The sequence below is a fragment of the Salmo trutta genome, chromosome 3 (genome assembly GCF_901001165.1).
Source record: "Salmo trutta chromosome 3, fSalTru1.1, whole genome shotgun sequence".
Classification (NCBI taxonomy): Eukaryota; Metazoa; Chordata; class Actinopteri; order Salmoniformes; family Salmonidae; genus Salmo; species Salmo trutta.
In genome coordinates, this window is record NC_042959.1 from 21856840 (window position 1) to 21872115 (window position 15276).

At 44.0% G+C, this 15276-nt stretch overlaps 1 protein-coding gene across 1 annotated transcript in view; it reads right to left on the minus strand.

Annotated features, from left to right (window-relative positions):
* LOC115170205 (BTB/POZ domain-containing protein KCTD8) overlaps positions 1-14057 on the minus strand; it is a 34766-nt gene extending 20709 nt beyond the window's left edge. The window contains exon 1 of the mRNA XM_029726599.1: positions 12795-14057. Within this exon, the coding sequence (XP_029582459.1) occupies positions 12795-13617 (823 nt within the window). The 5' untranslated portion in view covers positions 13618-14057. The remainder of the gene's footprint in view (positions 1-12794) is intronic.
* Between the last annotated feature and the right edge of the window lie 1219 nt (positions 14058-15276).

Here is a 15276-nt window from a genome sequence, read left to right on the forward strand (position 1 = left end):
TCCCACACCATCATGATGAACCCACGTCCCACACCATCATGATGAACCCACGTCCCCCACACCATCATGATGAACCCACGTCCCACACCATCATGATGAACCCACGTCCCACACCATCATGATGAACCCACATCCCACACCATCATGATGAACCCAGGTCCCACACCATCATGATGAACCCAGGTCCCACACCATCATGATGAACCCAGGTCCCACACCATCATGATGAACCCAGGTCCCACACCATCATGATGAACCCACATCCCACACCATCATGATGAACCCAGGTCCCACACCATCATGATGAACCCACGTCCCACACCATCATGATGAACCCACGTCCCACACCATCATGATGAACCCACGTCCCACACCATCATGATGAACTCACGTCCCACACCATCATGATGAACCCAGGTTCCACACCATCATGATGAACCCACATCCCACACCATCATGATGAACCCACGTCCCACACCATCATGATGAACCCAGGTTCCACACCATCATGATGAACCCACATCCCACACCATCATGATGAACCCACGTCCCACACCATCATGATGAACCCAGGTCCCACACCATCATGATGAACCCACATCCCACACCATCATGATGAACTCACGTCCCACACCATCATGATGAACCCACGTCCCACACCATCATGATGAACCCAGGTCCCACGCCATCAAGATGAACCCACGTCCCACACCATCATGATGAACCCACGTCCCACACCATCATGATGAACCCAGGTCCCACACCATCATGATGAACCCAGGTCCCACACCATCATGATGAATCCAGGTCCCACACCATCATGATGAACCCACGTCCCACACCATCATGATGAACCCAGATCCCACACCATCATGATGAACCCACGTCCCACACCATCAATAGTGTAGATGCAGCTATGCACCAAATAAAATCTGGAGATATGTGGTGCTTATTTTTTCCATTCATTTGGGGATGGAACATATAGCTGAATCAACAGATGGCCTGGAACGTTGGCTTATCTCAACATGTTTAAGGTCTGAAAACATCTGGTGCGTCATTTCTCCTGACAATGCATCTCTGATGTGAGGGAATCATTTTTTCTTCTTGTTGGAACTTTGCTAGCAGACTCTTGAGGACTATGAATCAAACAATAACTCTAACCACCCAAACTGTATTGAAAAGAAATGTGTTGAAGACATATCAATGATCAAATGTAGGGCATCAATATAGCTGAAGAACATAGGCCTAATGTGCAGTACATATTTGAGAACAGATTTGAGAACAGATTTGAGAACAGATTTGAGAACTGTTCGCAGTGTGCAGCATATGTAGGGCTGTAGATAACAATGGGCTGTGATAGGGACCGACTAGGGGTTTTCACTCCCTGTATGTCCCTGGCAAAGATGTTTACCTCCTTAGAAGTAATTGAACATGATGATTTGTTGAGCAAAAGTGTGCGTGTGTGCGCGTGTGTGCGCGTGTGTGTGTATTCGTAGCTGCAAGATCTCTGTGAGATACCAGCTAGTGTATGAGAAAAATCTACAACCAACTAAACTAGAGCTAGACTAGAAGGTTCTGTCTGCAAAAAGATGATCCTAAGATAATTGTCTTTAAAATTCCAAACCCTCATTGGTTTGAATGGTGTCAGCTATTTTTATCCATTATTCTTTTGACCTTAATAACATCAATTGGGGTATTTAGAGTACTTTATAGGTAGAGAACATAGAACAGAACGAGGCTATGTCAATTGCTAAATGTTGACAAAAATGCAGATAGAACCAAGCTCTTGAAAAGTCTATGGGTTTTATCTAAGAATACAATGTCAAGAATAGGTTTACATTATGCTGGAGCATGGAACATGATTCAAAAGAAAACAATATGGCACAAATATTGCAATACTGCACACAAAATATTGCACAATTTCACATATGTATTCTAGTTTATTGCCAACGTTTCTGTCTATTGACCTTCTTCGGACCAGATACATTGGCAATCAATATTTTTGGTCTGAGAAACAAATAGTGAAATTGCTAAACCATGACAGCATGTATAATGTATTAATGCATGGTGAGGGACATGGTAAGGGGCATGGTAAGGGGCATGGTAAGGTGCATGGAAATGGACATGGTAAGGGGCATGGTAAGGTGCATGGTGAGGGGCATGGTAAGGGGCATGGTGAGGGGCATGGTGAGGGACATGGTAAGGGGCATGGAGAGGGGCATGGTGAGGGACATGGTAAGGGGCATGGTAAGGGGCATGGTAAGGTGCATGGAAATGGACATGGTAAGGGGCATGGTAAGGGGCATGGTGAGGGGCATGGTAAGGGGCATGGTGAGGGGCATGGTAAGGGGCATGGTGAGGGGCATGGTGAGGGGCATGGTGAGGGGCATGGTAAGGGGCATGGTAAGGTGCATGGTGAGGGGCATGGTGAGGGGCATGGTGAGGGGCATGGTAAGGGGCATGGTAAGGTGCATGGTGAGGGGCATGGTAAGGGGCATGGTGAGGGGCATGGTGAGGGGCATGGTAAGGGGCATGGTGAGGGGCATGGTAAGGGGCATGGTAAGGTGCATGGTAAGGTGCATGGTGAGGGACATGGTAAGGGGCATGGTACGGGGCATGGTAGGGGGCATGGGAAGGGGCATGGTAAGGTGCATGGTAAGGGGCATGGTAAGGGGCATGGTAAGGTGCATGGTAAGGGGCATGGTGAGGTGCATGGTAAGGGGCATGGTAAGGGGCATGGTGAGGTGCATGGTAAGGGGCATGGTAAGGGGCATGGTGAGGTGCATGGTAAGGGGCATGGTAAGGGGCATGGTAAGGTGCATGGTAAGGGGCATGGTGAGGTGCATGGTAAGGTGCATGGTGAGGGACATGGTAAGGTGCATGGTGAGGGACATGGTAAGGTGCATGGTAAGGTGCATGGTAAGGTGCATGGTAAGGTGCATGGTAAGGTGCATGGTGAGGGACATGGTAAGGTGCATGGTGAGGGACATGGTAAGGGGCATGGTAAGGGGCATGGTAAGGTGCATGGTAAGGTGCATGGTAAGGTGCATGGTAAGGTGCATGGTGAGGGACATGGTAAGGGGCATGGTAAGGTGCATGGTAAGGTGCATGGTAAGGGGCATGGTAGCATGGTAAGGTGCATGGTGAGGGACATGGTAAGGGGCATGGTAAGGTGCATGGTGAGGGGCATGGTAAGGGGCATGGTGAGGGGCATGGTAAGGGGCATGGTAAGGTGTTGCAGTCTGGTTCAAGAATAAAGGTTACAAGTCTATAATGCCTGAGTTGGGATGGATGATTCAGTGACGGAAAAAGCTTTCTCATTAAATGCTTTCACGTCTGGTAAATGCTAAACTTAATGGTTTGGAAAATGTAAATCTTTTAAAGCGATACTGCGATATTCTGGCAATTAAGCTTTTCTACTTACCTAGACTCATATGAACTCTTGGATACTATTTGTATGTCTCTGGGTGCAGTATGAAGGAAGGTAGAGGTAGTTACACAAGGCAATGCTGACTAGTGTTAGCGAATGGACGTCTACAGGTACGGTGGGGTAAACTAGAGGCTAGGTTGACAGAATCTCGCAGTATCTCTTTAACATGGTTAAATTGAGCTGTTCGACATCATGGTCAATGCTTCCTAGTTTAATTTTACGTTTAGTGTACAAAACATTAAGAACACCTGTCTTTCCACATAGACTGACCAGGTGAAAGCTATGATCCCTTATTGATGTCACTCGTTAAATCCACTCCAATCAGAGTAGATGAAGGGGACGAGACAGGTTACAGAAGGATTTTTAAGCCTTGAGACAATTGAGACATGGATTGTGTATGTGTGCCATTCAAAGGGTGAATGGGCAAGACAAAATATTTAAATGCCTTTGAACAGGATACGGTAGTAGGTGCCCGGCACACTGGTTTGTGTCAAGAACTGCAACGCTGCTGGGTTTTTCACACTCAACAATTTCAAGTGTGTATCACGAGTGGTCCACCACCCAAAGGACATCCAGCCAACTTGACACAACTGTGGAAACATTGTTGTCAACATGGGCCAGCATCCCTGTGGGATGCTTTCAACACCTTGTAAAGTCATTGCCCCAATGAATTGAGGCTGTTCTGATGGCAAAAGTGTTGGGTGCAACTCAATATTAGGAAGGTGTTCTTAATGTTTTGTATGCTCAGTATATGTCTTAGACAATATTGTCTCTCTTGTCTTTTTAGACTTTTTCTTGCCATTAAATGTCAAGCTGGAAATTGACCTATTGCCACCTTTTCCATAAATTATCTATACAGAGCAAGGTTAGAGCTAATACAGTGCATTAGGAAAGTATTCAGACTCCTTGACCTTTTCCATGTTTTCTTATGTTACAGCCTTATTCTAAAATGGATTAAATTGTTTTTCCCCTCTCATCAATCTACACACACCCCATAATGACGACTTAAAAACAGGTTTTTAGAAATGTTGGCAAAGTATTCAGACCCTTTACTCAGTACTTTGTTGAAGAACCTTTGCCAGTGTTTACAGCCTCAAGTCTTCTTGGGTATAATGCTACAAGCTTGGCACACCTGTATTTGGGGAGTTTTTCCCATTCTTCTCTGCAGATCCTCTCAAGCTCTGTCAGGTTGGATGGGGAGTGTCGCTGCACAGCTATTTTCAAGTCTCTCCAGAGATATTAGCTTGGGTTCAAGTCCAGGCTCTGGCTGGAACACTCAAGGACATTCAGAGACCTGTCCCGAAGCCACTTCTGCGTTGTCTTGGCTGTTTAGTTAGGGTCGTCGTCCTATTGGAAGGTGAAGATTCGCCCCAGTCTGAGGTCCTGAGCGCTCTAGAGCAGGTTTTCATCAAGGATCTCTCTGTTGTTCATCTTTCCATCAATCCTACCTAATCTCCCAGTCCCTGCCGCTGGAAAACATCCCCACAGCATGATGCTGCCACTACCATGGTTCACCGTAGGGATGCTGCCAGGTTTCCTCCAGACATGAAGCTTGGCATTCAGGCCAAATAGTTCAATCTTGTTTTCATCAGATCAGAGAATCTTGTTTCTCATTGTCTGAGAGTCTTAACCCTTGTGTTGTCTTAAGGGTCAAAAATGACTTGCTACTATGTTTAACAGCAGAGAAAACTCCCTAAATGATATTTTATCAACTTTAAATTTGATGACTTTCCTAGAGTGGCCCCAACATTAGAAAAAGTGAAACATCGCCTTTGTTCATATTTCCATGAAAGCTGTATACCACCAGGGTACAAAGATTGTCTTAGAGTCATTTTTGACACAGCAGTTATAAAAACATTTACACACCACAAAAAACACAAAGACACACACACACACACACACACACACACACACACACACACACACACACACACACACACACACACACACACACACACACACACACACACAATGAGAAATTGAGATTATGTGTGCTACTGATTGAACTCAGCCAGCAGCTCCTGAAGATGAAGATCACCATGGTTGGCAGAGTTAGAAATAATAAGCCTGAGCTCCCCCCTGCACTCCTCACAACAAGATGGAGAGAGGTCATCTCATCAAAGTTTGTCTTCACTCCCACCACCACTCTAGTTTCTTACCTCCCAAAGAGGAACAAGAATGTGGTCCTCCTGAGCACACTGCTCAAAACAGCTGAGATCAGTGATCGTGAGGACTAAAACCACAACAAAGGAGGTGTGGACAACCTGGACCATGTGTTTGGAACTTACAGCTGCAGGAGGATGACTGCCTGCTGGCCCCTGGTCATCTTCCATAACATCATTGATGTGTCCTCATTGAATGCCTTTATGATATGGAACAAGCTCAACCCTACCTGGATGCCTGATAAGCAGAACAATAGGAGGGCATTCCTGGAACAACTGGGAAAGGCGCGTGTAACCCCACACATTCAAAGTGAGCGCCTCCCCCACACAGCAGCCTCTGCAGCACTTGTGAAAGCTGTTCAGGGGGCTGAATCTTGTCCTGATCCACCTGAGGCTGCAGCTGGGGCAAGCAAGAGGAGGAGATTCCAATTCTGCCCCCCAAAGAAGGCCTGTAAAACAAGTACTATGTGCTGCACATGTGAGAAATACATCTGCAAAGTCCATGCACACACACTTGTATATTGTCCTACATGTGCTAATTAGAGTTGATTGATTTATGTTCTTCATGCTTTTGTTTTGTCTTATTCTTATTTATTGTTGTTGTTTATACACCTTGTGGGTAGGGGCAATGGTTCAAAAAATGGGAGAAGAATTGTATTTGTAGTTGAATTCCTCATTGTACAGTTTATAGGAATATATCACTATGTTGCCAAAAATGTTCAAGACTGTTATTGTTTCCCTTCAATAAAATGCATTCAAAACTACTTTCTGCACATTTCTGCTACTTTCTTAGTCTATACAAGTGCTATCTCTTGCTAATAAAATGTATGTTTACACCTATGCCGTACCTTTAGCAATAATAATGATAATAAACCTCTACTTTAGTAAAGAAAACAATAATGCCAGGTGTGTTGTAATAAAAATGAGTGGTGTCCACTAATTAAATGCAGTATTTCTGCATTGTGAAGAGGGAAAACCCAGATATTCCCAAAGTTTGTGATGAATGACAGGTTGTTTCTTCATGCAAAATAGATTTGGGGTTTAAAATTCAAATTCCTCTTCATTTTAGGGGTTTAGTGAAGGCTGATCATTTTTTACCCTTAAGACAAGGGGAGTATACAGAATGTTAAGACTACACAAGGGTTAATGTGCCTTTTGGCAAACTCCAAGTGGGCTGTCATGGTCTGTCATGTGCCTTTTACTGAGGAGTGGCTTCCGTCTGGCCACTACCATAAAGGCCTGATTGGTGGAGTGCTGCAGAGATGGTTGTCCTGCTGGAAGGTTCCCCCATCTCCACAGAGAAACTCTAGAGCTCTGTCAGAGTGACCATCAGGTTCTTGGTCACTTCCCTGACCAAGGCCCTTCTCCCCCGATTGCTCAGTTTGGTCGGGCGGCCAGCTTTAGGAAGAGTCTTGGTGGTTCCAAACTTCTTCCATTTAAGAATGATAGAGGCCACTGTGTTCTTGGTGACCTTCAGTTCTACACAAATGTTTTGGTACCATTCCCCAGATCGGACAATTCCGACAATTCCGACAATTCCAATCGGACAATTCCTTCGACCTCATGGCTTGGTTGTTGCTCTGACATACACTGTCAACTGTAGGACCTCATACAGACAGGTGTATGAGTCCACAGGTGGACTCCAATCAAGTTACAGAAACATCTCAAGAATGAATAATGGAAACAGGATGCACTTGATCTCAATTTTGAGTGGCATAGAAAATAGTCTGAATACTTATGTAAATAAGATATCTCAGGGTTTTTTGTTTAATTAATGTGCAAACATTTCAAAAAACCTGTTTTCGGGTTCATATTATATGTAGATGAATGAGTTTATTTTTTTATTTAATCAATTTTAGAATAAGGCTGCAACGTAAGAAGATTTGGAAAAAGTCAAGGGGTCTGAATACTTTCCAAATGTACTATATATCTGTGTTGAATTGGATATTGCAGTATAGAATACATTGGAAGCATAAATACGGTATATTCATAATGTGCTAACAAACAATGTGCCTGCTCCAAAAGAAATTGACATGGTTAATATAATATAAATATAATATAAATGATACATTTTTATTATGGTATTGTTGTAATTGAATATACTGTAACATGCCATTATGGTACCTATAGGCTTATCTAGCGTTTCCTTGTCATGAAAAGCGTATCAAATGATCTTTAGAACAACAGCAGAATGTAATTAAAACACATGTTGAGGAGTTAGCTGATCTTTAAGAATAATAGCAGCTCAATGCTTATACTGTATTCAACAGGGGGAAAAAATCTGCTTGTTATGGCAGTGATGTTCCAACATCGCACAGGAATAAAAGCTTGATCCCTCATAAATATCAATACAATTCCATGTTGCAGAGAAGCTAATGAATTATGCAAGACACAAGCAGGATCACACAGACGGATGAGCTTCAGCGGAGAGAAGTGAGAAGTATGTACAACAATGCCAACACGTCCACCGGGAGGAGGAAAAGTTTAGATGAAAATAACCCAATCGAAATAGCCTCCTCAACCTCTGAGCCAGACAGGCATTTGTCAGCGGCTACCGTTGACCTCGAATTCCTCGGATGTCACCGCAGCACTTTTGCTTCGTCACCCCATCCATTACCCCCCTGCATATTCACACCCTCTAGCACTTTCAAAGGTGTTAAACAGTACCATGTGCCTTCACAGGGAGTGGGGTAAGATGCATTGATATGTCAGATATGTCGCCCCCCACCAATGGAGTGTTCTCGCATACTCTACATCTGTTATGTTGGCATCTTCAAAATAAAACACCTCCCATGGAAGATTTTTAGACGATGCCTCTGAGCCCTCTCTCCCATATCTTGGCATGATAGAGCTACTTTTCACAAGCCTATCTTTTTATTGAATGTTAGCACCGGTTTGGACTCATTCCCCATTGGTCTATTTCAAGTATTTTACTCCATAAAAAAAATGTTTTCTGTTGTAGATGTTGTTGATCTTGTACTGACTCCATTGCTTAAAAAGGAATCCAAATAATATCTTGGTGGTGTATTAATAAAACTGAAATATATTCTGTGCTTGTTCAAGCCTACCCTCTCTCCTGTCAAAGCCTTCACGTCCAAAGGGACTCAGCCCCGAATTCTTCGTTACCAGCAGGGACATGTGACCGGGAGAGTGAAAAAGGGTGACAAGTCAGGGAACAAAATGTCTGGAACTGTATACGGTCAATATATAGACTGGCCATTTTGTCTTCATTAACACCTGTGCAGGCATAGAAACACACATGACGCAGACTCAAAGACACACACATACACACAAACACACACACACCCCTCTTTGTCATGATTTATTTGTATTGATTGGACTGTTCCAATCTGTTTAGATTTGCCTGACCTTTTGCACTTCCTTGGTTGTTTCCCCCCCATTTCATTCCCTATTCCCCAGACACACCTCGCACCTCACCCCCAGACACACCTCGCACCTCACAAACCAGACACACCTCACAAATCAGACACACCTCGCACCTCACAAACGAGACACACCTCACAAACCAGACCCACCTCACACTCCACCCCCAGACACACTATACCAAAACCCCATCTACAGTTGACTTTTTCCATATTTTGTTACGTTAGTCTTATTCTAAAATGTATTAAATAGTTTTTTCCCCCCTCATCAATCTACACCAAATACCCCATAATGACAAATCAAAAAATGGTTTTTATTCATTTTTGCAAATGTATTAAAAATTTAAAAACAAAAATACCTTATTTACATAGAGTGGCTTACGAAAGTATTCACCCCTTTCGCATTTTTCCTATGTTGCCTTATATCCTGGAATTAAAATAGATTTTTGGGGGGTTTGTATCACTTGATTTACACAACATGCCACTTTGAAGATACACATTTTGTTTTGTGAAACAAACAAGAAATAAGACAAAAAAATACAATTACAGCAATTACAGCTGCAAATCTCTTGGGGTATGTCTCTATAAGCTTGGCACATCTAGCCACTGGAATTTTTGCCCATTCTTCAAGGCAAAACTGCTCCAGCTCCTTCAAGTTGGATGGTTTCTGATGGTGTACAGCAATCTTTAAGTCATACCACAGTTTCTCAACTGGATTGAGGTCTGGGCTTTGACTAGGCCATTCCAAGACATTTAAATGTTTCCCCTTAAACCACTCGAGTGTTCCTTTAGCAGTATGCTTAGGGTCATTGTCCTGCTGGAAGGTGAACCTCTGTCCCAGTCTCAAATCTCTGGAAGACTGAAACAGGTTTCCCTCAAGAATTTCCCTGTATTTAGCACCATCCATCATTCCTTCAATTCTGACTAGTTTCCCAGTCCCTGCCGATGAAAAACATCCCCACATAATGATGATGCTGCCACCACCATGATGGTGTTTTCAGGGTCATGAGAGGTGTTGGGTTTACACCAGACATAGCATTTTCCTTGATGGCCAAAAAGCTCAATTTTAGTCTCATCTGACCTTTGTACCTTCTTCCATATGGTTGGGTAGTCTCCCTCATGCCTTTTGGCGAACGCGAAACATGTTTGCTTATTTTTTTCCTTTATGCAATGGCTTTTTTTCTGGCCACTCTGCCCGTAAAGTCCAGCTCTGTGGAGTGTACGGCTTAAAGTGGTCCTATGGACAGATACTCCAATGTCCGCTGTGGAGCTTTGTAGCTCCTTCAGGGTTATCTTTGGTCTCTTTGTTGCCTCTCTGATTAATGCCCTCCTTGCCTGGTCTGTGAGTTTTGTGGGCGGCCCTCTCTTGGCAGGTTTGTTGTGGTGCCATATTCTTTCAATTTTTTAACAATGGCTTTAATGGTGTTCCGTGGGATGTTAAAAGTTTCATATATGTTTTATAACCTAACACTGATTTGTACTTCTCCACAACTTTGTCCCTGACCTATTTGGAGAGCTCCTTGGTCTTCATGGTGTCGCTTGCTTGGTGGTGCCCCTTGCTTAGTGGTGTTGCAGACTCTGGCGCATTTCAGAACAGGTGTATATACACACTGAGATCATGTGACAGATCATGTGACACTTAAGTAAAGTCCACCTGCGTGCAATCTAACTAATTACGTGACTTCTGAAGGTAATTGGTTGCACCAGATCATATTTAGGGGCTTCATAGCAAAGGGGGTGAATACATATGCATGCACCACTTTTCCGTTTTTTTATTTATTTTTTTAAATCAAGTACTTTTTAAAATTTCACTTCACCAACTTGGACTATTTTGTTTATGTCCATTATATGAAATCTAAATAAAAATCAATTTAAATTACAGGTTGTAATGCAACAAAATAGGAAAAACTCCAAGGGGGATGAATACTTTTACAAGGCACTGTAACTATTCAGACCCTTTGCATCCTGTTTCCATTGATCATTCTTGAGATGTTTCTACGACTTGATTGGAGTCCACCTGTGGTAAATTAAATTGATTGGACATGATTTGGAAAGGCACCCACCTGTCTATATAAGGTCCCACAGTTGACAGTGCATGTCAGAGCAAAAAACCAAGCCATAAGGTCGAAGGAATTGTCCATAGAGCTCTGAGACAGGATTGTGTCGAGGCACAGATCTTGGGAAGGGTACCAAAACATTTCTGCAGCATTGTAGGTCCCCAAGAACACATTCGCCTCCATAATTCTTAAATGGAAAAGTTTGGAACCACCAAGACTCTTCAAAGAGATGGCCGCAGTCAGGGAGGTGACCATGAACCCGATGGTCACTCTGAGAGAGCTCCAGAGTTCCTCTGTGGAGATGGGAGAACCTTCCAGAAGGACAACCATCTCTGCAGCACTCCCCCAATCATGCCTTTATGGTTGAGTGGCCAGACAGAAGCCACTCCTCAGTAAAAGGCACATGACAGCCTGCTTGAAGTTTGCCAAAAGGCACCTAAAGGACTCTCAGATCATGAGAAACAAGATTCTCTGGTCTAATGAAATCAAGATTGAACTCTTTGGCCTGAATGCCAAGCATCATGTCTGGAGGAAACCTGGCACCATCCCTATAGTGAAGCATGGTGGTGGTGGCAGCATCATACTGTGGGGATGTTTTCCAGTGGCAGGGAGTGAGAAACTAGTCAGGATCAAGGGAAAGATGAACGGAGCAAAGTGCAGAGAGATCCTTGATGAAAACCTGCTCCAGAGCTCTCAGGACCTCAGACTGGGGCAAAGATTCACTTTCCAACAGGACAATGACCCTAAGCACACAGCCAAGACAACGCAGGAGTGGCTTCGGGACAAGTCTCTGAATGTCATTGAGTGGCCCAGCCAGAACCAGGACTTGAACCCGATCAAACATTCCTGGAGAGACCTGAAAGTAACTATGCAGCCATGCTCCCCATCCAACGTGACATAGCTTGAGGGGATTTGCAGAGAAGAATGGGAGAATCTCCCCAAATACAGGTGTGCCAAGCTTGTAACGTCATACCTAAGAAGACTTGAGGCTGTCAAATTGCTGCCAAAGGCGCTTCAAAAAAGTACTGATTGTAAGGTCTGAATACTTATGTAAATGTGATATTTCAGTTTAAATTGTCTAATAGATTTGCAGAAATTTCTAAAAAAATTTTTTGCTTTGTCATGGGGTATTGTGTGTTGATTGATGAGGAGAAAACAATAACTTTTTAATCCATTTCAGAATAAGGTTGTAACGTACCAAAATGTGGAAAAAGTCAAGGGGTCTGAATACTTTCCAAATGCACTGTATCTACAGCCCTCAAGAAGTATTTGGTCCTTCAATCATTCTTCTTACAATGAAACTGTATGTTACTCTCACACACCTTTCCCTTTAATCTATTCTCTCTTTTACCTACCAGCTGTGTTTTGGAAAACATTTCCAACTGATGAGAGAAACAGGGAGGGTGGGGCAGTCCCACATTCTTTACGTAATTTATGAGCTTTATTGAAGAGATAGAACAGTGTTTGAAAGACGGGGAAGGGTGAGTCAAAGGGCAGTGGGCCCGGATTCAAACCCATGCTGACTCTAGCATCCATGTTTGCCGGGGTCAGCGGCCATCATTGCTGGACCACACAGGAAGGGTATTCTCAAGGAAAGTGATGAAGCTGGTAATGGGATTACTTTGAACCACAGAGAGAGGCAATTCGTTCAATATTTCCAAATGTAAAGAAAAATGTTACACAATACTTATAAAACCTGAGAAAACATGTTGGACCCACCTATCCAATATGTATGTTAGTGAATGGGTGAGAAGTCACTTACTGAAGAAGATGTACTCCGTATAGCTGCTCCAGATTTTGTCGTCCCTGTACTGGTTGACAAAAGCGGCTGTTCCCGTGGAGTTACACGCCACCATTGTAAAGCCCACCTCAGAAAGCCGGTCAAATGCCTGCTCCAGGTAGGTGAACTTGAGGTAAAACCGCGAAGTGTACTTCTCCGGCGGCCTGTCGGGGTCCCGGCTCTCGTTCAGTGTTTCCCCAAACACCTCTTTGGCCAGGGCGATGCGTCCGCACACCATGATCCGTGCCACTCGTCGGAACTTGGCGTCGGCTTGGTTGTCTCGCACTGTAGTGTAGGAGCCCCTGTAGCCGATGGTGATGAACCCTGACCTCTTGTCTGAGGAAGTTGAGGTTCGACCTGTGGGGTACTCGCTGCTTTGCGAGCTCTCCTCGATGTCGCTGTGGCAGCCCTCATCGTTCATGGAGCCCTGCTTGGAACCTACGCGGGGCCCCAGGAGGCGCAGCAGCTCGCCCAGCTGGAAGTGCTCAGCCTCCCGCTGCAGACGCTCGCGCTCGGGAAAGTGGTCGGGCAGCACCAGCTGGCGGTCTCGCAGGAAGTCCAGCACGTAACGGAACAGGAAGCCATCGCGGTCGATGAAGAATCGACCTCGGCTGTCCCTCGGCAGCTCCCGCGGTGGGCACCGGGCGAACATGGCGTGCAGGGTGGTGTCGGGCACACTGACCAGGGTAGAGCGCTTGGTGACGTACACTTGGCCACCCACATTTAGCTCCACCACCTCTGGGGTCGGGGGCGGGGCCGGGGCGGACACCTCGCTGATGGGCAGAATGGTTTCCTTCATGGCCATGGTCCCGTAGTTCCACCGGGTTATAGAGAGAAATCAAACACCTCCCCTTCCAAACTCATTAAGGTATAGATCCTCTCAAACAAGCTCAGTGAAGAGCAAGAGAAGAAAAAGGTCCCAATAGAATCAGCAGTGGTCACCAAGGAGTTCACAGCATAGCCGGTGCTGAAGTTTGAAAGAGACAGAGGACTACATCCCTGCTGTTAGAATTAGCTGAGGAGGAAGAGAGAGAGAGAGAGAGAGAGAGAGAGAGAGAGAGAAAAGATGGAGACAGAGTATCCGTTCCCCCAGCCACTGTCACCTCACTAATGGAGAGAGCAAATGCCAGGAGAGAGCGATAGGAGAAAAAACTCCCTCTGAGCGACTCCCAGCATCATTTGTCCAGAGTCTGGGGGAAACCATGATGACATAATCCTCTGTGTGAAAGGGGAGGTGCTGCAGTTCCAGCCTTTTAAAGGGGCAGTATTATAAATATTTATTCAATACAATATTCCCTAACTCCATCTACCCTTAAAGTCTGAAGAGGATCTGGAAACAAAAAGTATATAAAAAAAACATTATAAACAGATACAAACATTCAGACATTAATGAATCCCAGCATTTTAGAATGTTGATTAGTGTCAATGCCAAATTGACATATGTAAACATATTTCACTTAATTTAAGTGTTTTTTTTAACAAAGGCGCCAATGTATTAAACAACCCTATCTCCTACACAATATGTATTTTTGGTTGATTGGAAATGCACCAATACTGTAGTAGTGGCAAATATCCAACAAACATTTCCATATTTCAACAGCGCCATCTGTTGGAATGCTGCAAAACATTTAACAGAAACCCATGATCTAAAATGTTCTGTATCTAATTACTAAAAACATGATTATGAGGTCTTGTTTTGGCCTTACAAATAACATTAATATTTTGAAATGTAGAAATGCTTAACAAAATCGTCATCATTGATATTGTTGAGGAGACGATCTGAATATGAACAGTAGACAACAGGGGTTCGTATTCATTACGTTTTGCAACAGAATCAGCGTAATGAAGTAATGAATACACCCCGATAGACACACACCCAAAATAAATTATGAGGTGTAGGCCTATATAAACACACTAATTACAACAACAAAAATCCTGTAGCTGTGTAAAGATATTTGTGTATTTATGTACATGTCTATTCAAAGATAATCCAATCGTCCCCCAAGCACTTACTGATCCAATTAATTAGCTCAACCAAACATATTCCCAAAACTTTTCTGACTATACCATTCTATCTGACATCCCTGAAGCAAAAAAATACCACGGTTCTGCACAGATGCTGAAAGGTCATTGAGCACAATGACACGTTACAAGGCTACGCCGTTAATCAACGTCAGGTAACCAGCAGCCTCTTGTCTCTAAGGTGTAAAATACCTATCACTATCACTGGGAACAGCCGACAACTAACAGCAAACACCTTGTCTTTCCAATCTCCACAGGCCTCTTGATTGAATGAGCTTCCAAGGTTATTAAACCTTCAATATCCTCATGCGATCAGTAAACTTTCCCCAGTCTACTTGGATGTAGAGCATCCTTGAATGTGCTTTCCGCGCTGGAGAAGGTCCAAAGCAGCTGTTTTTATCTCAATATTTAATCATTTCTGGGTAACAATTAAGTACTTTAC